The 23,769-nt window shown below is 40.3% G+C and overlaps 1 protein-coding gene across 12 annotated transcripts in view; it reads right to left on the bottom strand.

Moving 5' to 3' along the window:
• Window positions 1-23,769, bottom strand: part of pcloa (piccolo presynaptic cytomatrix protein a) — a 68,148-nt gene that overhangs the window by 30,964 nt on the left and 13,415 nt on the right. For 11 of the 12 annotated variants that reach the window (XM_030149047.1, XM_030149052.1, XM_030149051.1 and 8 more), the window contains exons 4-6: window positions 7,748-10,264; window positions 3,120-7,215; window positions 1,256-2,799 (exon numbers count right to left, since the gene is read on the bottom strand). In XM_030149047.1, coding sequence (XP_030004907.1) covers window positions 1,256-2,799; window positions 3,120-7,215; window positions 7,748-10,264 — 8,157 coding nt within the window. The remainder of the gene's footprint in view (window positions 1-1,255; window positions 2,800-3,119; window positions 7,216-7,747; window positions 10,265-23,769) is intronic. The other variant, XM_030149050.1, reaches the window with a different exon arrangement.

Consider the following 23,769-nt stretch of genomic DNA (forward strand, 5'->3'; position numbering starts at 1 on the left):
GAGTGATAAAAGCGACCAAGTTAAAGGTCACACGTCAAAGTGTGTCACTCAAACACACACACTTTGCAGTTACATACTACAAGTGCTGCTGAAGTTCTTGACATACTATGAGGTCAATATTTCCTACAAGCTTTATTTTCTCCTTTTTTATGTACATGGGTGCCAAGACTTAACTGTGCAGACAGAACCACTTCATGATGTGCAGAAGTCTCAGTACATACCAAAATAGATCATCAATATCTATATTTATAATCTATATAATTTTTATCTTTTGCTGATGTAATTGTTTCAGTTTGTTGTTTCCAGCATTTAATTAGAATTTAAATCTAGACTTCATCATGTATGTATGTAACACACTTCCCAGTATATACGAAGTGCATAGTTTTTAAAGTAACTGGGCAGAATTCAAGATTTTCTGGTGCTTATTCGTATGAACATAGATGAAAAAGAAGAGAGGGTTGTCAAATAAATTTAATACAACTGCTATCTCAAGCACTGAACTGACTTGAGAACTGCACAACTACATCTGATTATATTCCACCCTCAGGAAAGTATTCTGACTACACAACTTAGGCTCATATTACATGTCCATGTTACTGAATTTCATAAGTAATTATTTTGTCAAATGTATAATCTGAACCATACACTCTGAACCATGGGAAATCTGCTCCAAAGCAAGCCCCATGAATGAAGATGACATCTGTACTCTTAATACCTGACATGCATGTTATAAGATGTGCGCGCATTCTCACGCAAACATAAAAAAAAATATAAACTCTTGCTGTAGAGTAGAAGTGTTAACCACTGAGCCATCATACTGCTCATGTTTCATGAGTAAATGTAACAGGTAAAGGCCTTGTTTGCGCTGTAAAATGTGGTTTAGTTTTATAGGGAATAGTAATACCTAAATAACATAAGATTAACAGAATAATCACTCAGAATTAAACGAATATTGCGTATAATTTATAATGTATTTTCTGCTCTGAATGTATATTTTGTTGTATGTCAGCAGATCAGTCGTATTTTGAAGTAACAGCAATGACAAACATAGATTGTTTTATGGAAAGCTGAAATAATAAAGCTAAAATGGCATTATTTTGTCACAACACCTCAGAAACACATTTTTTAAAGGGTAATTCAAAACATTTATCAGGGCTTCCTCTAAAGGTAAAAAAAAAAAATTGTGTTTTTGTTAGCCAGTGTTATTTTTGTACGTATACTGTATGTCAGTTTATGTGATACAAGTAATACTCACTGTATAACCTTCACCATACTGCGTGCCAGATGTTGCCCTCTCTTCTCCTGTTGGACTCATGGGCTTTGGATCAGACATGGATCTCTGCATGGCTTTTCCCCTTGGACTTGAAGGAGTGGCTTTTGATGGTTCTGTACTTCCTCTTAGCTTTTGTGGACTTGTATCACCAAGTGATTTTTCATAGGAAACAAACTCAAGGGATTTGCTAGGGGATATACAAGGGGATATAGGAGAATAGAGCACTTTGGGAGATTTTGGGTGAGCTTGAAGTGTGGAGGACTCAGCTTTAAGGTTAGGAGACTGGCCTATTTCTAAAGGAGTGGGTCGTTTCTTTGGTGAGGTCCTTTCAGAGTCAGAGAGCTCCATTCTGGATTCCATTATAATATTCCCCTCTGTGTCAGTTTGTATTGAGATTTCTGTGTGGGCTTGAAGAGCCATGTCTGACTGCCCACCCCTGTCACCCCTGGCAGTGCGTGGCCGACTTTGTCTGCTTCTGGTCTGAGCTTCCCATTCGTCTTGGTCTTCATCATCAGTCTGCACACAACTGTCAACACTCTTTTTAGCACTTCTCTTCTTTCTCCCAGCTGTGTAAGCTTTGCTGACTGTCTCATCCTCTTCATCTGTTTGACACCCACTATCTGTAATCTTTCTAGCCAGCACTGTCCCATCAGGTCCTAAGACAAGTGCCTCCTGCACACCATGCCCTGGTACGTCTCCACCTGGATACATCTGACGGAACTTTTGCTCCTCTAGTTGCAAACGAAGCTGCTCTTGGAGTCTCTGAATCTGCTCAAGTTGCTGTTGTTGTTGGGCATAAGTTTCTTTCTGCATCATAAGGTGAGCCTGTCTTTCCTCTTCTTGTTGAGCTAGGATCTGCTGTTTCATGGCCTGCAGCTCCTCAAGCTCCTTCTGCACCAGGAGCTGTTCATGTTCACGGAACCGCTGAATCTCCTGACGCTCCCATTCTAATTCTTCAGCCAGACGCTGTTGTTTGAGTTTCTCCATTTCTAGTCTTTCACGTTCTGCTTGATACTGGCCATCCCCAGGAACCATGGGTGAGGACAGAGCCTCCAGTGAGGCAGCTATGGCCTCCAGGGATGCATCAGTGTAAGTGTCCAAGGACAGTGAGGTTGTTCCAGTGGTGACACCATCAGCAGTAGTCACAGTACCGCCTCTAGAGATTTCTAGATTTAATGGGGCATCTCCGTGTTCTTCTGTTTCCATAGTGGAAATAGTGGAAAGGAAACTATGCGACCGAGTGAGTGGCAAGTTCTGAAGGTTGGAGAGTGAAGGCATTGTGTCACTGGTATGCATACCTGAGAGGGTGTTGTATGTAGTGCTGAAGATTGACCCAGGTTGGGTGGTAATGGCGTATGTAGATGGGATTGGAGCTGCAACAGAGGAATAGACCACCCCATTTGATGACCTCAAGACATTGCTTGTACCAAAAAGAGTACCAACAGCACTTGTGACTCTGGCTTGGGAATAAGGTGGTATTGTCAATCCTGCATATGCTCCTTTCTTAGAGTAGTCAACAGCTTCACCTGTTAAAAGTCAAAAATATCAGTTGAGTTGAAATAATGCAGGCTGATTTAATGATGAAGACAACCATGCTGTATCCATATTTTTAAAAAATGGAAAGGGTGAGAAAAACAATGCTGAGAAATGCAACAAGCAAAAAAAAAATATGGACGGTAACAGCATGCAGGCACATGCAAAAATGTTATCACAGAACAAAGAAAAAAAAAGAATTGTCCATGCAAAACAAAACAAAAAAAGCCAAAACTGCCACATTAGCCATGAATGAGTGGAGGCAGCTCAAAGTGACATTTAAGAGAGAGATCTGCAATATCACTCCACTGACCTGCATCAGAAATCTTGGTTGAGGTAAGATCTACTGCACCTTCTGTGGTACCATTGAAATTGTAGCTGTTCTTACTCTTATAAATGAATAGCCCAGCTTCTGCCAGGTTTGTGTCCGACATTGATGGTTTAATTCCACCAAACCCTCTCATGCCATAAGGTGTCCGATCATACTGGTAATGGTCATCACGATAACCAAAACGATCTTCAGGAAGGGGTGTGGTGGGTTGCTGAGTTGTGCAGCTTCCTGCAAATGGTAGCTTGTACACCACATCACAGCAGACTGCTCGTTTTCCTGCAGTCAGATCCACTGGTTTGCCATCATCATCTGTGATTACAGATGTGACTACTTCTGTAGAGACAGCATCAACAGAGACCACAGTGTTGAATGGTTTTGTTGTAGTAAGGTCAACGGCTCCTGCTACTGTAGATGTACCTGTAGCTAATCCATTAGCCACACATGTTGCAACAGATGTTGGTGCAATAGTGACAGGAGCAGTCTGGAAGAGTCCTCCACCTGTGCTTGATCCAATTGAAAGATTTACAGGGATTTCTGTGCTAGTATGAGTAGATGGCTGTGAATCAATTGGACGATATATTATTTGAGAAATAGGTTCAAAAGCTTTATTTTTTGTCAGCTGCAGGGGCACTGTAGACACCTGAGAGGTGATTCCATTATCACATCGCTGAATTGTGGCAGCACAGGTTACAATGGTAATGCTGTCAGTCACTACAGAAACAGTGGAAGATTCAGCGCTGAGGTTAACCACAGGGGACTGCACTGCACTGGTGTGACGATTAACATCAGGTGCAAAGGACTGGCGTCTTGAGTCTGGGCCAGCAGACAGATCTACACCATTCATGTCTGATTCTAGGTCCACCTTCATAGTCCTGAGATCTACCACTTCACAAGGTTGGAAGGCCTGTCCATTTTGTGGTGGTAACTGGGGCTTCGGTTTCTCCATTGAGACAGGGACACCATTTGCCCTTGGGGCTGGCACTGGGGGTGGTGTCCTTTCATGAACAACAGAGACAGTAGTTCTTTGGACTTCAGTGGTGACAACTTGAGAGATAAGGCTAGGCATAACCACTGGTGGCTGTGCTGATGCAGATATAGCCTCAATTATATGACAAGAACTAGACACGTGTTTTTCTGGGCCACAGATCTCTTGGCTTTCTATGGATTCTGTCACTCGTGTGTAAGCCAGAGGAACCCTGGTTGTTTGAGGGATGTTTTGCTGTGGATGCTGCTGTGGATATGACTGAGGTGGTGGTTGGTGATAACTTGCAGGCTGAGGTTGGCGTGAAGGAGATGCTGGACCGGGACTGGATGGAGCTTGGGTTGAAATACTATCTACTGGAGAGCTTGGTTGAGATGGCAGTGTGATGACCACATATGTGTCACGAAGATTACTGGCATATCTTGGAGAAGTAGGAGACTTTGGTGATGGTTGAAATGGCTTACTTTCAGAAGAGGGGCTCAGATTTAGGACTGTGTCGGCAGGGCCAGTAGGAAGCATAGTAGGTCTTGGTGGATGTGGAGCATGGGCTGGTGAAGGTGGCTGTGAGCCAGGTTTTGGTGCAATTGGTGGTTTCACCCCATGTGCTGGTCTGTGGCCCTCTCCAACCCCTACATGAATAGATGGTTTTGGGGGAACAGGAGGTGGAACATGAGGTTTGTATGTTGGTGTAACTGGTTGTCTTGTTGGTGAACCTTGGGCCATAGTCATAGCCACTGTCTCCGGCCTTCCTGGAGATGCTGTAGCCTGAGATGGAAGTGGAACTGGAGCTTTTCTGGGGAAAACGGTAGGTTTTGGTGCAGTAGGGGGAGGCAGTGGAGGTGCAACAGGTACATCTGCTTTTTCCTGAGAATTAGCCCTGCGCAAGACACTTGGCTTGGGGGGAACAGGTGGGGCAGTGGACACCACACTGGGAATACTGGGTGTGTACTGGGGAACTGTGGGCAAGGGTGATACGTTAGTCATCACAGGAGCTGATGTTCGTGGGAGCACACCAGATAAGTCCACAACATCAGTGTAAGATGAAGTGATGGCGGTCTGAGGCTGCTGATCATAGTCAGATGATGGAGCAGACACATAATTGGCTGTAACAGGATCACTTATGGCTGGTCCCTGGTCTGATGTTGCAGAAGGCTCCTCTTCTTTTTTTAACATACTCTCATCATCAGAGGACAGCTCTCCTGATGAACACTGTGTAACTTTTAAGTCTGGAATTGGGTGGAGTGCCCTTCTAGGTGCAACTGTTTCCGCATCTGGCTCCTGCTGAGTTGGACTGGTTCCAGGAGTCAACACTCTTTTCATAAGCTCTTCATAGGCAGTTTCAGCATCCAACAATGGCTTCCCATCTTTACCTAATGTTACTGTGCTACTGTTGTTGGGGATATTCTCAGCAGCTTGTAAAACAATTTCAGGATTAGTGGTTACTTGTTTTGGCTGCATATTTTGGTATTCTTGCTCCAGCTGCATGAATTCCTTCCTCTTCTTTATCATGTCCTCATAGACTTCATCTGGTGACCTCAGCTTTTTTGGTTGAGCTGGAACAACAATCTTCCCTTGCACTCCCTGATCAGAAGCAGAATTGTCAATAAGAGATGCATAGGCATAGTCTTCGATGAGCATGCCTCCATAAAGGGACTCCTTTTCTGATTGGATTTCACCTTTGTCAGTTGTTGGAGACTTGGCCCTCAGCAGTATTTCCTCATAAGCTTCGTCGGCAGATCTGAGAGGTTTTTTCTCTGTTTTATTTATGCTTTGATCATCAGTTGGGGAGTGAAGAGATACAGATGTAGGCAGTTGGTAGGTCTTTTGGACTGCTGCAATCTTTGAGGCATGGATTTCAAAACCCTCAGGATCTGATTCAATACTTGGGGAGAAATCAGAGCATGATGATCGTCTAATTTCCTCCATTTCAGCTTCTTGCCTCAGTTCTTCAGTGGGTGAAGCATCCTCAATTGGAGAAAGGTTACTTGGAGGTGTCTTTGGACGCTCCCTTCTCCTCTGGGATCGAATATCGTCTTTGTCTTTCTTTGATTTTTTCCCTGAGCCCTTCTGTTTCTCTTGCTCCCTGAGCAGCTCTTCCTCTTCACGTAACTCCTCTTCCTCAGAAGAGTCTTCAATAGTTGGCAGCACCTGGCCAGGTTGTCTGTGTTTGGCTTTCCTCTGTTGTTTACCCTCACCAGAGCGAATATGGCCAGGACTACTACTGTCACTGTCTTCATCCAGTGAGGAAAGGGATGTTGGAGATGTACCTGGAGTGAAGCTGGATGCGTGTAGGCTGGATGATCCCTCACCTCTAGACCGATCATCTGGCGAGTCTGTAAGGCTTTCCATCTCTGGTTCTCCATCGGCAGTAGGTATCCGCATCGGACTGCTGGTTGCATTCAGCTCCATAGTTTGGAATTTACGAACTGCAGTGCCACTTTGACTATCTTCTTGTTTTGGTTCTTTTCCTTCCTCCATATCTATATCAGGTTTATCTAATGAGCCATGGATTTTCACATCTTCTTCATTATCTGGGCTTATAGTGGTTTTCTTAGTAAGACGCCTGGCTTTTCCTGACACACTCTTCTCAACAGATTCTGTTTCCTTCTCTTCAGTTTGTTTCTTCTTATCTTCTCTGATCTTTTTCCGCATAAGGTTTTCCTCATCAGAGGGAGAAGCGTCCTCATTCTCACTCATTTCAATGATCTGTTTTCGTATAAATTCCTCATCCTCCCCTGACATAGGACTCTCTTTTCCAAAGCTTTCACTGCTATCATCTAGTGAATCAGCCCTGACATCTGTGGGCATAAGGAGCTTTTTCTTTGTTGTTCCTTTGGTATTCTTGTCTGACAGTTCCTTGTCATCTTCTGAGCTAGGCGAGTCCGGTGAGAGAGGAAGTACCTCTAATTTACGCCTTGTCTTCGGAGTGTCAACGGACTTTGCCTCTTCCTGCTTAGGCTGTGTGCTTGCCTGTGCTTCAAGAATGGGAAGAACTGTGCTCTCTAGTTTTGCCAAATCTGAGGGGCTGGTGGGACTGCCCACCTTGGCAACCATCTCTGTCTCTCCGGGCTCCTTCAATGTCTCCATCGTTTTTACCTGTAGATTGAAAAAGAACACCATTATACTCTTTCCTGAGACTACAATAAAACACTGCAAATATATTGGTTGTTTGAGACAAATATGCATCATATGTGTGTGCACATACATCGTGGAAATGTGACCAAAAATGGGATATTTCACAAATACATATAATAATGCAAACCATGAATATACTGCATACTAAGGTTCTGTAAATCACCTAGCTAAAAGCTACTCGACTGGGCTGCATCACTTTAATTTATGTGGAAAAGGTAACATTTAATTTAATTTAGTTACATTTAAATGGTTCAATTTAACACTTAGTACCTACAGAAACCATAATATTTGAAAATGAAAACTAAATGCACTAAAAATTACTACAAAGGTTCAGCTGTTATATGGTGTATAGAGCCAGTTTATCCTCTATTTTCCTCTATCAGTGATTTCTTATGTGCATTGACTCATGTATCAAATACAACAGAATGTCAAAAAACCAAAAAACCAAAAACTGTGCTATGGTCACGTTACTGCATCTTCATCTAAGCTTTACCAGAGGCTTATCTTCCACTTTCTCCTCCATGTTAGTATTTTCCTCCTTTGAGCCACTGTTCTGCTCAGAGACAGGGGAATCAGGTTTTGCTACAGGGGCAGAAGCATCTAATACAGACAAACCTCCATTTTCAGTAACTGTCTTTGGTATTTCCACATTCTTTGTTATTGTGTTGTCTCCTGCATCAAAATCTGCGCTGCTGTTTTTATCACAGACTACGTTAGGCTCTGATGCTGAATTAGGTTCCTCGATGTTGCCGGCAACAGGCTGAGACTCAACCGCTTTTTTGTCAAAAGTTTCATCGTTTTCTGTGAGTGACACTTTTTGCTCAGTGACATTCTCGAGCTGTTTTGCATCACAGCCTGTTGGAGTTGACAGATCTTTCTTTACTTCATGTTGACTTTCAGCAGTACTATTTGCATTTCCTGAGCCAGAGTCTGCCTCGCCATGTATGAGTTTCTCCTCGCAGGCTTCATGCGTGACTTGTGTTTCAGAGCTGACAGCTGAGGGTGGTAAACTTTGAATTGGTTCTTTGACATTCACCTTTTCTTGCCTATTAGAATCAGGAGAACTCGGAACACCTCCAACCTCTGCTTTCTCAGGTTCACCTTCTGCTTTTAACACTACACATGTAGGTGTCTGCTTTTCCACATTGAGTGCTGAAATGTCTGCTTCACGCACAGGTTTTTCATTGGCCTCTGACTCATCTGGCCGTGAGGCTGTCTCAAAGTGTTTTTTCTCAACTGATGATAGCTCATCAGTTTTTATAGTCGGAACTTCCTCTCCCAATACTTTAGCATCTATTTTCTCTATTACAGGACTAATGTCTTCTGTTTTAGTTAATGAGGGTGCTGGACTTGATTGTATTTTATTAACTTCCTCTCCAGGAAGTGCCTGGTTATTTTCTTCAACTGTTATCTGTTTAGTTTCCTCTTCCTTAAAAGCTCCTCTCTCTACAGCTGTCACCTCAGTAACCTTCTCTGTACCTGCATTCATCGGAGCTCCATCCTGTTCAAAACCTTTTCCATCACATGATTTATCCTCAGCTCCGGTCTTCTCAATCGCACTCTTGTCAGTAGTTTCCTTTCCACAAGCTTCCCCCTCAGTAATGTCCCCTACTGGTTTTACTTCAACTGTTGTTTCCACTGTACTATTTTGAAGTATTTCCTGTTTAGCTGTTTCACCTTCAACAATAACGTTATCGCTAACTTTTTCATCACTTTTCAGGACCTCATCTTTGTCAACAGGCACTACAGGAGTTAAACTCTCGGCAGCCTGAGTTGGAGGATGGGGAGCATTTTCTGCTGTTTGTCCCTTCTCTGTTGTTGGTTCTAACAGTGTCTTCATTTCTGCATTAATTTCATTCTTGATGTCAGATGCTAAGGTTTCAGTTTCACATTTTGATGACATTGCATTGTCAACATTAACAGCTGTATCTGCTTGAGTTTGCTCTGGTGGATTAACTTGAGGTTTGTCATTTGTCTGAATAAATTCCCCTTCTATTACTTTGTCCTCCTTTACATTTGTAGATATATGGTCAAGCACTGGACAAGGCTGAATATTAATTTCCTGTGTGGCAACTTCAGGAACTGAGGCAGGCTTTGGCTCATCTGAAACTGCTGTCACTTCTAAAAGATTTTCTGGAGTGGCCCCCACTTTCTCATTATCTTTGGAGGGAGCTGCTGCTTCAACCTGACTAATCTTGGGATTTGGCTCTGTCTCTGTGAGGGCTGTATTGTCTAAAGCTGTATTCAATAGATTTTGCGTCTCACTTTGCATGGGGATAGGATGGTCCTCTGTGGCTTTCTCTGAGCTGTTCTGCTGTCCCTGAACATCTGCACTGATGGTGACATTCTGTGTTTGTTGATCAGCATTAGATGACTCCTCTATCTCTGGATTATGACTGTCCTTTACTTTTTCTGAGAGGTTCTGCTGTTCCTGAACCTCTGGAATTTCACTGACAGTGGCAATCTTCATTTGTTGGTCAGTGTTAGACGGCTCTGTCTCAAGGTTAGGGTGGTCTTCTACGTCCCCTGAGCTCTTCTGCTCTTGTTCAACTGCTGGGATTTCACTGGCACTGACACTCTGCATTTGCTGCTCAGAATTAGCTGGCTCTGTCTCTGGGTTTGGACAGTCTTCTACTTTCTCTGAGCTGCTCTGCTGTTGCTGAGCTGCTGATATTTCAGGGGTACTCTCAACTACACTTTCTGAAACTGGAGATTCTTGCTGCAGTGTCTGTTTTTGTTCGTTTGGCTGTGTTTCCTGAGGACTAATAATAGGAGGTGGGGATTTAACACTGGCATTCTCAGATGTGGGAGGGGTTGTGGGTACTACCTTGGTGTCAGGTGCTGGTGCTTCTACTACAGGTTTGCTATCTACAGAGGCAGGGGTAGGGGTTGTAGGGGGAACAGGAGCAGGTGGCTGTTTCTTTGGGGAAGCCATGGCTGGAGGTGATGTCTCTCCCAGCTGACCCGACATGGCTCTTTGGGTCTGACAGTTGAGGCAAAGCCATTCTTTCTGTAAGACAAAGACAGAAACAAATTAGTGATCCAAACTCTGTAGACTGTGTGTGGCAACATTTCTTCAGCTAAATGGACCAAAGTATAATTACTTCTAGATATTCTAGATATTAACTTAATCCTTCAAAGTGAAGATTTATGCATCCATTCATGAGTTATAGATATCTCACACACAGACATGAATGAAAACAATACCCTGGCAGAGTAATGAATGTTAATTATTTAAACATCTTTCCAGCAACATGTTTTCTACCACTATAATATGTCTGGCTTTGCATATTAATTGACAGGCATGTTATACATCTGTCTGAAGAATTAAATTCTGAACCAGGACTAAATTGCATGAAATGACTTCACAACAAAGAGAATTAAGATCAAAGTTAAAAATGTGAAAAAGTGTGTTTTAAAATATAGTTAAAATGCTAGGATGACATGGGAACAGTGTAACTTCTTCTATTTCAAGGGGTGCTTTTACATTTATGGGACTTACGAGATAGGTCTATGCATAATGCATGGTAATGGGACAGGGGTTTACCAAAGCATGTCAGAGAGGGCTGGGTGAGTTGTGCAAACACTACATGCACATAGCAGATATAACAGAGAAACTGTGCTTGAAAGGACACAGGGTTGAGGGGTATGTATCTGTGTAATATCAATAGCATTTGGATACATACTGTTTCATAAAAACAGAGAAAAAAAGCAAAAAACATTAGAGACGAAATTGGTAATCCGCAACAATTTTGGTATTTCTGTGGGTCATGATATTACACGTACAAAACTCAGAAATAAAAGCAATGATAAAGAATCAACATGTCGTGATAAAAAGAAACACACAATATAGCTGAAAAAAATTGCAACTGCAGCACTAGAACATGATGGAATAATGGGAGCACACATACAGTCGGACACACACATGCACACATTCTGTGAAGAGGTAAGAGTCAGCATTTTTTTAGAGCATCCTCTGTGAGGTAAACACCTCATTTCACATTTGACCAAGAAATCCCATGCTCTAGCATTCCTCTGAAATGCCCTCCTCATGAATGCCTTCGCCTGGCTTAACAGCAGGGTTTATGCTAAATTCAGGCTTCAGAGAAGATCGCAGCATGCATGTTAAGCCATGCAGCAGACAAGCCACTGCTCTCCAAGCAGAGACAGAGAAAATAAGAGGGGAGGGAAGAATGCAAGTGGGGAGAAGGAGGACAGAATGTCGCAGCAACAACACCAGAGTAAATAAGGCATGAGACAATGTGTCATGTTGCGTTTAAACAGTAGGAAGTTTAGACTAAAATAAAAGTAAGACAACCCTAAAAATGCAGATAAGATGTCTGGATTGGATGAATGTTTTAGACTGTGTGGAAAAATGATGGTGAGAGAGACAATTGAAAAGTCAAACTGTTCCAGGGTGAGATACAAGAGAAAACACAAGGATGAAAGCAAAAGAAAAACAAAACATACAGGGCTATGCGCCTTCCACCCCAAGAGTGCTGACATTAGTGAGTTACGTTACTCAGCTTGACAGAAATCCAGTTAACCCTCCGACATGATGATGGACAGGGCACAGATGTGACTATATGTGCATGTGTGTGTACAAACAGGTGTTATCACCATGACCCCTCCCTATAGCCCCAGTGGGGAGGATGTGAGATGGGAGTTTCTCCAGCTTGATGGCTCTATCAGTTAGACCAGAGAGAGCAGACACAGAGAGCTTAAGAGATGGCCGCTGATAGGAAATGCTGAAAACCCACTCAGTCAGACAGTCGGTCAGCCGCAGCCACTTCAGAACCCAATCATCACTGACATTATCGACACATCGCAGAAGGCCCACTTAAAGCTTTTATTTGTCCCAAACACACTGGGGCAGTGTGTTTCCCATGGCTACAGTACTGTGCACAACTCAATCACCTCTTCACATGGCATTGGAAAAACCCATCCTGGGATTTTAAAGGGATTTTAATATAACTTAATGTTGATACATGGACATCTCAAGTCTAGCTCCGAGCACCAAAAAGAGTCATTCAGATAATAGCTGCACCTGATTTCACAAAAAAACGGACACAGCTTTTTCTTAAAATCTGAAGTGAATTTGAAGTCACTTTTGAAAAACTCTAAAAATTCATATGCAAATAATGTGCATTTCTATAAACTGGTTTAGAGGGAATAAAATGGGCAGCTCTGTATTTGCAAGCAGGTGGAGGTGCAGGAGTCTGTTGTTGTTTTCCATCTAAATTGTGTGATAGTACCAGGCCTCAGCTCCAGTTTGGGTTTGTAGTTTCCTGGGATCTGGTTAGTGGCCTATTGACAGGAATGGCTGACAAATGGAATCCTGTGAGCTCTTTTCTATATATAGAGGTATCTGGGCTGTAAGTCACTTTCTCCTCCCCTACCCTCCCCACCTCCCTGGTTAGTTTGGTTTGGTTTGGTTAGACTTTGGCTGGTTACCCTGCCCCCTGAAGGGGAGGCAAGGGGTACTGTCTTTGGTTCAGTTTGTTTGTTAACAAAAAAAGAAACACTCCAGCAGCAAAACTATTGGTTGACTTCATACCATAATAAGTTTATAGATTGCCAGTGATCCAGAATAGATCTGATTACATTTTGGGAAAAGTAGGTCAAAGTTCAAATTTCTTACGAATTTTTTTTAGATCTTTTTTTTTCCCATTTACCTATAATGGGCAACATTTCAAATGTTTGTAGCAGCAAAACTTTTGGTTGAATTCATACCAAATTGGCCTTATAGATTGCCAGTCACCCACAATAGATGTCATAACATTTTGGGAAAAGTAGGTCAAAGTTCAAATTTTTTACGAATTTTTTAAATCTTTTTTTTTTCTCCCATTACTTATAATGGGCAAAATTTCAAATATCTATAAAAAACGTAATTTAAAAAAAAAAGTACTTTAAAATTGGCACATATAAAGAGGCGGTTGATATGCTGACATCACGACATGCATAGACATCATGACATCAGCTGAATCGATACTAAAATAAGCTACAATTTGTTCGAGGGGCAGGGTTTGTTGTGCCTGGCACCACTTAATTAACTTTTGCTCTACATCGCCATCATACATACACACTTTCAAACATCCACACATTACGGATGAACTACCTTCCATATTGATTCCATTTTTAAGTTTATTTTTTACTTTAAAGACTGCTGTGTGGTCTCCATGTTTTGTCTTTCCTCTGAGCTGGATCATGACAAAAAGCTAATTTCATTTTCACAGATGAGACAAAAGGAATAATTCAGTGTCCTCATCAGTCCACATAACCTACTGTACTAGACATGTTTTACACTTAATTGTAATATCTGAAAAGACGTAGCAAAAAGCTGAGCAGCCATCTGATCAGTCATGGGAGTTAAATATTCACTACGTCAAAATGTATTCCAAATAGGTTTTCCATTCCCTCTATGCACATTTACACTTCCACAAATAAGGCCAAAAACTGACTCAAGTGAGCAAAAAACACTTCTTTGTGAAATCTGGAAATTTTACTCATGTTTTGCCACTTCCATTTCAGTGTCAAATTTCAAAAGGCACATTATTCATTCAAATGAAAACCCGCCTACTGAGTCAATGAGGACAGTGCATTATATCGTTGCAGTCCTACCTCATAATTAACACTAATAAGATAAGTGTATTTTTACATAACAATCTTTCCGACTGCAGCCCTCAAATAAATGTGGCATGCCTGTGTACAGATGATTCATAAAAGCAGCAAAGTCACTTGCTCACATAACCATCTTACAAGGACATGCTGTGTTTAGATACTGCAGAGCTGACACACCAGCACCCACAGAGGTAACACTGTGATGAAAATCATATATTCAGATAAAAGTCATGGGATGCCTGAGACAGAAAATGACAACTTGGTCTCTCTTCCTATCTGACACTCTCTAACATATACAAGTTGATACATGACTGAATAAGCTCAGATTCAGCAAATTCAGCAAACTACATAAAAAAAAAAAAAAAAAACCTTGAAAAAAGACACACTGAAAACTTCAAATAGCAAATAGATATTGAGATAAGACTGGTCATATAACTGATTTTTTTCTAGGGCTCAGGGAGTTTGAAAGGTCAGAGCAGATCTTTGATTAAGAGAAAGGATCCTATGAGGGTTTTAACCACCTAAATTTAGACTAAGCCCAGCATAGAAAGGAGGAGAGGCAGAGGACATATAGTAGGGCATGACATATAGAATAAGGAGAAAGGATGGAAGGATGTACAGTACAGGGACAGAGGTTAGGAAACGGAGAGAGAAGATGGATAAAAGATGAGGAATAATGGACAGGAAGATGTGGGATGTAGTGAGAGAAAGGGTAAAGAAGCAGAATTGAAGAAGCTTGATGGTCACTGGAGGTGACTCAACACCAGCTACTGCCAACAAGCTTAACATTATCACCCTGTAAATCTGCAAATCAATGGCTGGAAACCTAGGACAAGCTGCACTCACAATGATTGCCAAGAAAGATCTAAAAATGTTATAGTACAGATAGAGAACTTGGCTAGTGTCACTAAATATAGTGAGGCAAAGCCTGCCCTTCTTCAAGGTTAGCGTCCGTTCCACCCTCTTTTATTACTTTGTGTAATTTATTTTTTTTTATCATTTACTGCCCCATCATCCAGAGACGTTGAAATATAATACTGGTGTGATCAGTCTAACAAACGATTGATTGAGCTAAACTGGAAAGTAGGTAATAAATAATCTGTTACTTTATCAGCTTTGTCAAAACCTCTGCTGCTCCAATTAATGGGTTACTGTGTGTTTCACTGCTAATAAAACAAACTGATTTTACAGAATTTTACATGAACACCATATAAATATATATACAGGGTGTCCCAAAAAAAAAAAAAAAAAAAAAAAAAATTGACATCATTTCATTACCTAATAATTTGTTTAAAATTAGTTTGCTCTATTTTCTCAACAAAGTGTAATTATTTTTAGTGTTCTGCTTTCAGGAATAGACATGCTGTTTACTCCGACAGAAAAGGTGTTCTGTGTATTGAAGTAAACAAGCACCAACAGGAAAGCAGATTTAGGTTAGGGTTAGGGTTAGGTTTACCCTAAATCCTATTAAGTATCATTTCTCCTGACCATGTAGTCACTCCAATATCGATGGCCACTATACAAAACCTCTTATCTGAAAAAATCCCTTTTTTCAGGAAACAAAAAAAACGTGGATCCTGGAGGATTCTGTTGGGTTTTTGTAAATTGGCTTAGAATCTGGTTTTGACCAACTCTATATGTAAAGTGTCATGAGATAACTTTTGTTATGATTTGGCGCTATATAAATAAAATTTGATTGATTGATTGATGGTTTAGTTTTATTATAGTATGGTCTTTGTTGTTGTTGTCAGGTGACCTTCATGTCATAAGAAAGGGCGGGATTATCTTGCAAATAGACTGAAAATGTGGAGTCATCCGTGTTCTCACCATTTAATGTGAAAACTCAAAATCTAAAAATTTGCAGATAGGAGGTTTTGTTTTTTGGCCATCGATATGGACATCTCAAATGATGTACATTTTTTTTGGGACACCCTATAGAACAATAGGCATTTTTGCCTATTATTGTATGCAGATGAGACTAAGCATCTTGTCAAAAGGTTCTTGATAATATGTCTGATGGTAGGTGGTTGCAATGGAATAACAATTTTATATGCATCAAATACCATATAAGTCATGTAAAACAAGATTTTAATAAGGCTGTCCTTTTTCAAGTCACCTTTCAGTGCAAAAGCTTTTGGTAAAATTAAAGTCTGGCGTCCCTGCCCTTTCTCATTGATGAGTGTTGCTGAGTGGCCAACTTAATTACAATGCACTAGACTGTAAGCAGAACATCACAGCATCAGCTCCTTTGCAAGCCAAGAAAGATTTTTGTCCTAATAAAAGTCTCACCGATAAAGATGTTCACCACTAAGGTTCACTGTGCTGTGTGCACCATCCCTGGGGTCCATGCACATGTGTTGATGTAATTCTCATCTGAGTCATGAAACAAAATGTTGTGTGAGTGGTGATAGCCTTAAGCTTGGACAAATAGGCTTGAGACCAGAAGATTTTTGGCTTTAATTCCAAAATAAGCAAGGAAATGTGGGAGGCGAGGCTAAATAAGGGTGACGCTGTTGTGAGAGAAGTACTTTTAACCCTCAAACAATGCTACGAGACTGTCACTTTATGTAAGATGAAACGCTTCTAGAGCAAACATTAAGGGGATAAATAAAGGAGAAAGGAACAATGAATAATTCAGCTCTATAAATAAATCTTTTACACAACAAAAAATTGACAAATGACAAACAGCGACCTAAGTGTTTCTGTTGAAAGTGTCAGGATTAGTCTTTTGTGGACCGATATTCCCCTGTCAGGTGAAAGAAAACTGCCAGAGGAGAGAGATCAGCAAAAATGTGCATTCACGTGTGCCTTTAAAATGATTTGACACAAAAGCAGAAGTGTGAGACAGAGTCTATATATACTCTGAGCCCAGGGATTAAGGAGAGAGAGACATTTTGTTTAAGGGCATTTTCTGTCTGCATCTGTATCCACATTCAACTGCATAATCTGTCTGCATGTGTGACATTCCCAACAGTAGGTTTGTTTTGATTTGGTTTCCTTTCTTCTGTCAATGAGGAACTGCATCTTAGGTATTAAAAATTCTTGAAACCCACTTCCAGTCCTTTAGTCATCCTAAATATAATATTTTATAAGTCACACACTCACACATAATATATAATAAAAAGCCATACAGTTTCAAGTACACACATTTAGACTTTATAGCCACACTGGGAAAATAAATGGAGTCACTTTACTGTTAATTTTGAAACAAAAATCACAAATCAATATTCATTTTAAACTTAAAACAAATCAAATTATATAATGCAAAAAGATCCAATTCAGCTTCACATATAAAACACATAACCACAAAAACTGCAGCTGCTACTATGTTGAGATGTTCCTGTACCTTTATGATCTTCAAAAACTTTTACAACGTTGTTTTTTCTAGTTTTATCAAATACTCTTGTTTGACAGTGAAGTCTGTCTACAGGTGTCATTAATGTGACTCAGAAGTGTGAGTCACAAGTGCTAAAACAAACCACACTGGTCAGGTTGTCATGCTTTGCACTGCTTAAGGCTCCTAAGGTCAGAACCCGTATCGTTTGTGACACTTCTCTTCCTCTCATCTCATCTCCCCTGCTGAACTTCTCTTCCTATCACAATCATCTCAGCCATGTCCTCTTGAAACTGTCCTCCTACACTCCATTTTTACGCTTATGTTACACGCCTGTGCGCTGTCAGTCAATTCACATATAAATTCACATATATTTCTATACACTGTATGATGGTGTAGATCAGGGGTGTCAAACTCATTTTAGTTCAGGGGCCACATTCAGCCTGATTTGATCTCAGGTGGCCCGGACCAGTAAAATAATTACAGTAAAAAAAAAAGTAAAATTCTATTATGATCAGGTTTACGTCTACAGAGTTTCCTTAAAAATCTGAATAACATGAACAACTTGAATTGTCTTAAGAAAAACAAGTGCAGTTTTAACAATATTATGCCTCGGTTTATCAGTTTATCATTTACGCATGTGCATTATAATCGCACAAAGCATTTAGTAACAAGCAGAATATTAGTAAAATTGCATTTACTTTCCTTAAGAGATTTCCATTTGTTCATATTTGTTCAGGTTATTCACATCTTTTGTGAATGTATAGTTTGGTAACGTAAACATTTTCATGTAGTTTTACTTTTTTACACCAAAAAACAAAGAGAAAATTTGGGGTTGTCATTATTTATGGGTTATTATGATAATATTTTACTAGTCTGATCCACTTGAAATCTTAATGGACTGTATGTGTCTGTATGTGGAACCTGAATTAAAATGATTTTGACACCATTGATAGTTAATATCTTAAGTGTCATTTTTGCAGTTTTTCACAGATTCATCCCGCGGGCCAGATTGGACTCTTTGGTGGGTCGGATTTGGCCCCCGGGCTGCATGTTTGACACCTGTGGTGTAGATGATGTGCAACTTCCAGCCTGTTTTCTTTGCTTATGTTACACTTATAAACTGCTTAGATGCACATTATTTAATTTCTGCCACTGTGGGTCTTTTAATTAAAAGGATAATGATAACAATACTAGTAAATGACACAATAAACTAGCATGAGCTTGTGGGAGTTGTTGGTTTTCCCACAACTGCCGGTCAAAATGTTAACATATCTCAGGGAGATATCATATTCACAGAGGAGGTAATAAAGGAGGTATTAAAGTTGTATTTACATAATGTAGAGTGACATGTATTTAATGTATGTCACTTCATTCTAAGGACACAGATGCATGTCATGTTAAAGATTAATATTCGCAAAGAGGAAATCACACAGACGCAACTAATGAACTATGAAATAGGTCATTATATTAAAAAAAAAAAAAAAAAAAAACAACTTAAGATTTCTCAGAATTTTAATGTTTACAGAAACATTTGACATAATGTAATTACAAAAATCAATAAAATTGATAAAACAAGCTTAATTTCAGATATTTTAATGTGGATTTAAGTAGGATATTTCTCACAGTCTTTGAGTTCCTTCCAGCTAAAGGTTTTCGTTTTTTAAACTATGTACTAAAATGATTTGGAAGATTAACTATTTCCTCATTCATGCTCAACTTTTTTCTTTGCATGTAATATTAATTTAAGGGAGGAAATAGCAGTTAGACACACCAAACAGACGTGCTGTTGTGAAGCAGACTATCCTGTCACTGTAGTAAAGTGAGGAGGAGAGAGGGCAGGAACAGTCAGGATGTAAATACAACAGCCTGTGCTAACAAGATGCAGCCAGTGCCAGAAAATGTGTGTGTTCAAGTGTCTGTGTGTCTCTCCGGCCTATCGTTGCCTGCCTCTCTGTCTCACCATGGCTCAGTGCTGGCAAACATGATGCCTTGGCTTTTTCCCCCCTCTTCTTGGCACCAAAGGCCTCAGTGGCTAAAACGTGGCCCTTGCTAGGCATGCAAGCACCAGTAAATTAGAAAGGGGATAATTGGAAATCATTCTGGAGTAGAGCTGGAGGAGGAGTTGTATAAAAAGGAAAAAAAAGACTGTTTGCAGGGGATTGTTTGTTTCAATAATTACAATTTGTAAGATAACGGTAAACCACTTATCATAGCTTGAACACTGACCCAGATAAAAGAAGAACCGTTAAGTCCAATGATGTGTTTACATTTGTATCAGCAGCATCTCAGTTATAACAACCTGCCTAACAAGTTCCAGATTGGTCTGACAAAGAATAGCTGATTTGAAAAATAATGGCGATTGATGGACAGGCAGACCGAAAAGAAGACTGACTGATGGACGGTAAGTAAAAAGCATCTAAAAAGTCTTGACAAAACAGCACTGATGACTATATTCTCATACATGTGACACAGCACACAAGTTGCCAAATTTATCATATGCCCAGAGAGACATAGATCACACCTTCATGCCTAAAAATACCATCTGTTTCAAGGATTGGCCATGCAGCGGGCTCTGTGGGTAGCTTGGTCGAGCAGAAAGACCCTTTTAAAAGGAAAAATATGAAAGCGGGTACACAAAAGAGCACAAAGGGGAGTGAAAAGCAAGTGTATGTGTATGTGTGGGGGACAGAGAGCTGCCCTGCAGTAGTTTGTGTTCTCCTCTTTGTGGCTCTTTTGTGGCTGTGACTATTTTTATATTCTCCTAGCTTCCGGGCAAGTGATGGGAGACCTGTGAGGCAGCTAGACTGTATAAAGCCCTTAGGTATACACAGAAAGCATGTGTGTGATATATATGTATGTATATATCAGCTGGTTTATACATGGAAAATATGATGGAAATTTTAGTTGCCCTTCGAAAGTTAGGATACTTTTCATGTACAGTTCATGTGTGCATGTATGACCATGGATATGTGTTCAAGCACATCTATCAGCGCACGCTCAGAAGGGTTCAGACTGTGGGCGGAGGCGTCGGTACGACTAAAGAATAACAATGAGAAAGGAGGACACAGGAAACACCAGGCAGTGAGTGTGTATGTGACAGTGCATATGATGGCTCACAGATGAGTGGATGTGCAGAAAGTGGGCCAGCTCAAACAGATATGCACACACTAGCACACACATTCAGACACTAATCCCTCTAACGATGAAAAGGTAAAGGAGCGATCTAACAGCTGAAAATACACGTTTGATTCCGATCTCACAGAGAGTCAGATGAGAAGATCAAAACTACAACTGGGAAGGTGTCACAGAGGTGTTTGGCCTGGCTTAGCAAGGACAAAACAGTGACTCTAGCTCCAACAAATGTGAAAAATATGCAGACATGAGACATCTGCAGACATCTTCTTATCTGTCTGCGGAATTTTACTGCAGATAAGAATTTTTCTTGAAAATACAATTCTGTGCTATTATGATTTTTATGGCTTGCATTAGACATTTGGTGAGCAAAGATTAGTAAAAACGACTGAAATGAAGGACTTACTTACTGTTAAGATGTTATCACATGACATAGTTTATTTTACCAGCTCTAAATGTGAAGTGTGATGAGATAACTTCTGTTATGATTTGGTGCTATATAAATACAATTTAATTGATTGACTGATAATTACAGCTGTTAAACCTGTGAAGTAAAATTTCCACTTTATATCAAATAGCAATATTACCTGGAGCACAAATGTATAATGACAATTAAAGGGACAGCCTAATGCAGTGTTTTTCAACCTTGGGGTCAGGACCCCACATGGGGTCGCCTGGAATTCAAATGGGGTCGCCTAAAATTTCTAGTAATTGATAAAAGTAAGAACTTACTAATAAAAAATGTATGGTGAAGCTGAAACTGAAGCACTGTGGTACTGTTTATCTGTCAAATGTTCATTGTGGTCAGTTTCAGATGCTGCAGCTCTTTCATAATTCATAGTTTGAGTTATTGTTTGTTCAGTATAAATTGTCAGCCTTGTAAATCCAAGCTGGACTGACTGTACATATCCTGACCAAGGAAAATCAAATTCTCACTTTGTGCAGTAATCTACACCTGGATTTTCTGCCTCCGTCCATAATAATATACATTATATAGACTAAATGTCATTTAAAATTAATGTTTATTTGCAACATAGTATAGCAAACTATTACATGATCAAAAACAAATTAATTTTAGCAAAAAAATGTCTCCGTTTTGAATGTCTGGGGTTGCTAGAAATTTGTGATGTTAAAATGGTGTCATGAGCCAAAAAAGGTTGGGAACCATTGGCCTAATGGGAATTATTTCTTCCAGAATGGCAATTCTCCCAACCATAGGGCACAAGTCTATCCCTCCTGCAGAGTTGTAGAATGGACTGTGCACTTAAGATGTTTTGGTGATACTGATGTCAGATTTAAAGGCTCCAATGCCTTTTTATGAACTTACAGAGCTATGATTGGAACTTAAGCTACCGGCAATTAAATCAACAATTGATTTTTATCATGCTTCAAAATATGAGAATTCAGTGGCAGTGACTCTCAGTATTTCTCAAAGCCAGTCAACAAAAGTGGGTCTTGGTTGGTTCTCCTACAGCCTCTTTTCTGTTTAGATCCTTTGACTAATGCTTGTTAGCAAAGTGGTGGCTCTCCCATTTTACGTAAGGCTCCTCCGACAAGCACACTCATTACTGATAAGGGCAACATGACATGGAGCTGCAGCTACAGTAACGTTGCAGGGTAGCACTAGACACAGACGCATGCTCACATTTACAGACATTCTCTACATCAAAGGCTGTGACAGTGAGAAAAGCAGAGGGATAGCACCACCAAGGAGTCTGGGACACACTGTTTCAGAAGGGGATAAGTACCAAAAAAACCCACAGGCATTAACAGACTTTAGAAAGAAAAGAAAAGACTAAAGGATATAGAGAGGCACTTTACAAATAAAAAAAAAAAAAACATTCCCACCTTTGACTACCAACCGCCTTTTCACTCTAGGGTGCCTATTTTCATGACTCATATTGATGGGGATTTAACATTAGCACCTGAGTCTAAGATCAAGCTTCGAAAGAAAAGACAAGCATCCTGTTGACCTTTAAATCCTTTTAGGAAACACAGATTAGGCCTACACACCTACACGTGCTAGCAGATAAATACTCACCCTTCAGACTGACAGATTTTTAAAGTGTTTCAATATTGGTAGAACTGAAGCTAGCTGGACCCCAGCCCAGAACACCCCATACATGTATAAAACAACCCACTACATATGCAGTGTAGCTGTAATCACATATCTAAACAGGCATGCAAATAAAACATACTGTTCAGTCTTCCAACACACATCCTGACACGTACATTCACTCACTGACCCACTCACATGCGTCAGCAAGTGAACCCTCACTGACAGCCGACATTATGACAGCAAATGACACAGAAGCGAGGCACAGTATGGAGGGGGCAGATGACTCAACCAAGGTGTTGTGTGTGTTTTCTACAATCTTATTCTACAGCTGCAGTTTTAAAATGTAGTCTTGTTTCTCAGTCTGTAGTATCCTACTATTTCCAGTTGCTATATGTTATTTGTTATATATTAAATGTGATTCACCCCTACTATATAACAGATATGTATTTTAAACCTAGCTTCTTGATTCTCAAGAATGAACTGATTCAGGATTACAGATGTAGCTGTGTCTAAAGGATAAATCTATACCCAATTAGAACATCAGTGCCTTGGATGTCCATCTGTACTGCATAATTACATTTTTCCCCATGCTTGGCCTCAGTTAAGTGATTTGCAGTTCAGTCCCTCATTATCCCAGTAAGTGAGTGAGATTTAGAGCTGTACAATATGAAAACTTCAGAAGAAACTGGGTCTTTAGTAGTGTTATCTCTACTGTAAACAAGAGGTGGCCATGTTGTCGGAGGAATTCTATCCATGGGGAATGGATTTTTTTTCTCCAATCTCTTGACAAGTTCCTATTACATACCACTGTAAAAACAATAACTGTTTAATGTGATCTAAAATGTAAAACTATTCAAATATTTTAGACTTGTTATTTTTACAGGAGTGGTGAGGTTCATTCTCAGTTTAATTCCTCCCGCTGTTACAGAAGGTTCTTTGCAGAGCCAGAAATACACAGCAGATTACTAAAGGCACACTTAAACCACTCGCTAACAAAGTCGTTAACACGTGAAACCAGGATACATCTCCTAGTTTACAAACACGTGAGTCTGACTTGACCTGCGGGGCATCCAGAGTGGCCTATGGTTTTAGGTCATTTAATCATTCATGGCTTACAGTTTTCAATGAATGTGCAAGACTGAGTGGTTTATCATGGTACAGTAACTTACTATGACTGGTATATTTTACATAGAATCTTGAAGATGTGGGTGTAACATATGTGAATATGTTTGGGTTACATGCTGAGGAAGCGCTCAACCACAAGCCCTTTTTGGCCTCTATTCTCATAATATACCGTTCCCACACCATCTGTTCTGTAGAGTTCAATACACAGCATTGTGACTTTCATATGAGACGACGACACACT

The sequence above is a fragment of the Sphaeramia orbicularis genome, chromosome 12 (genome assembly GCF_902148855.1).
Source record: "Sphaeramia orbicularis chromosome 12, fSphaOr1.1, whole genome shotgun sequence".
NCBI lineage: Eukaryota > Metazoa > Chordata > Actinopteri > Kurtiformes > Apogonidae > Sphaeramia > Sphaeramia orbicularis.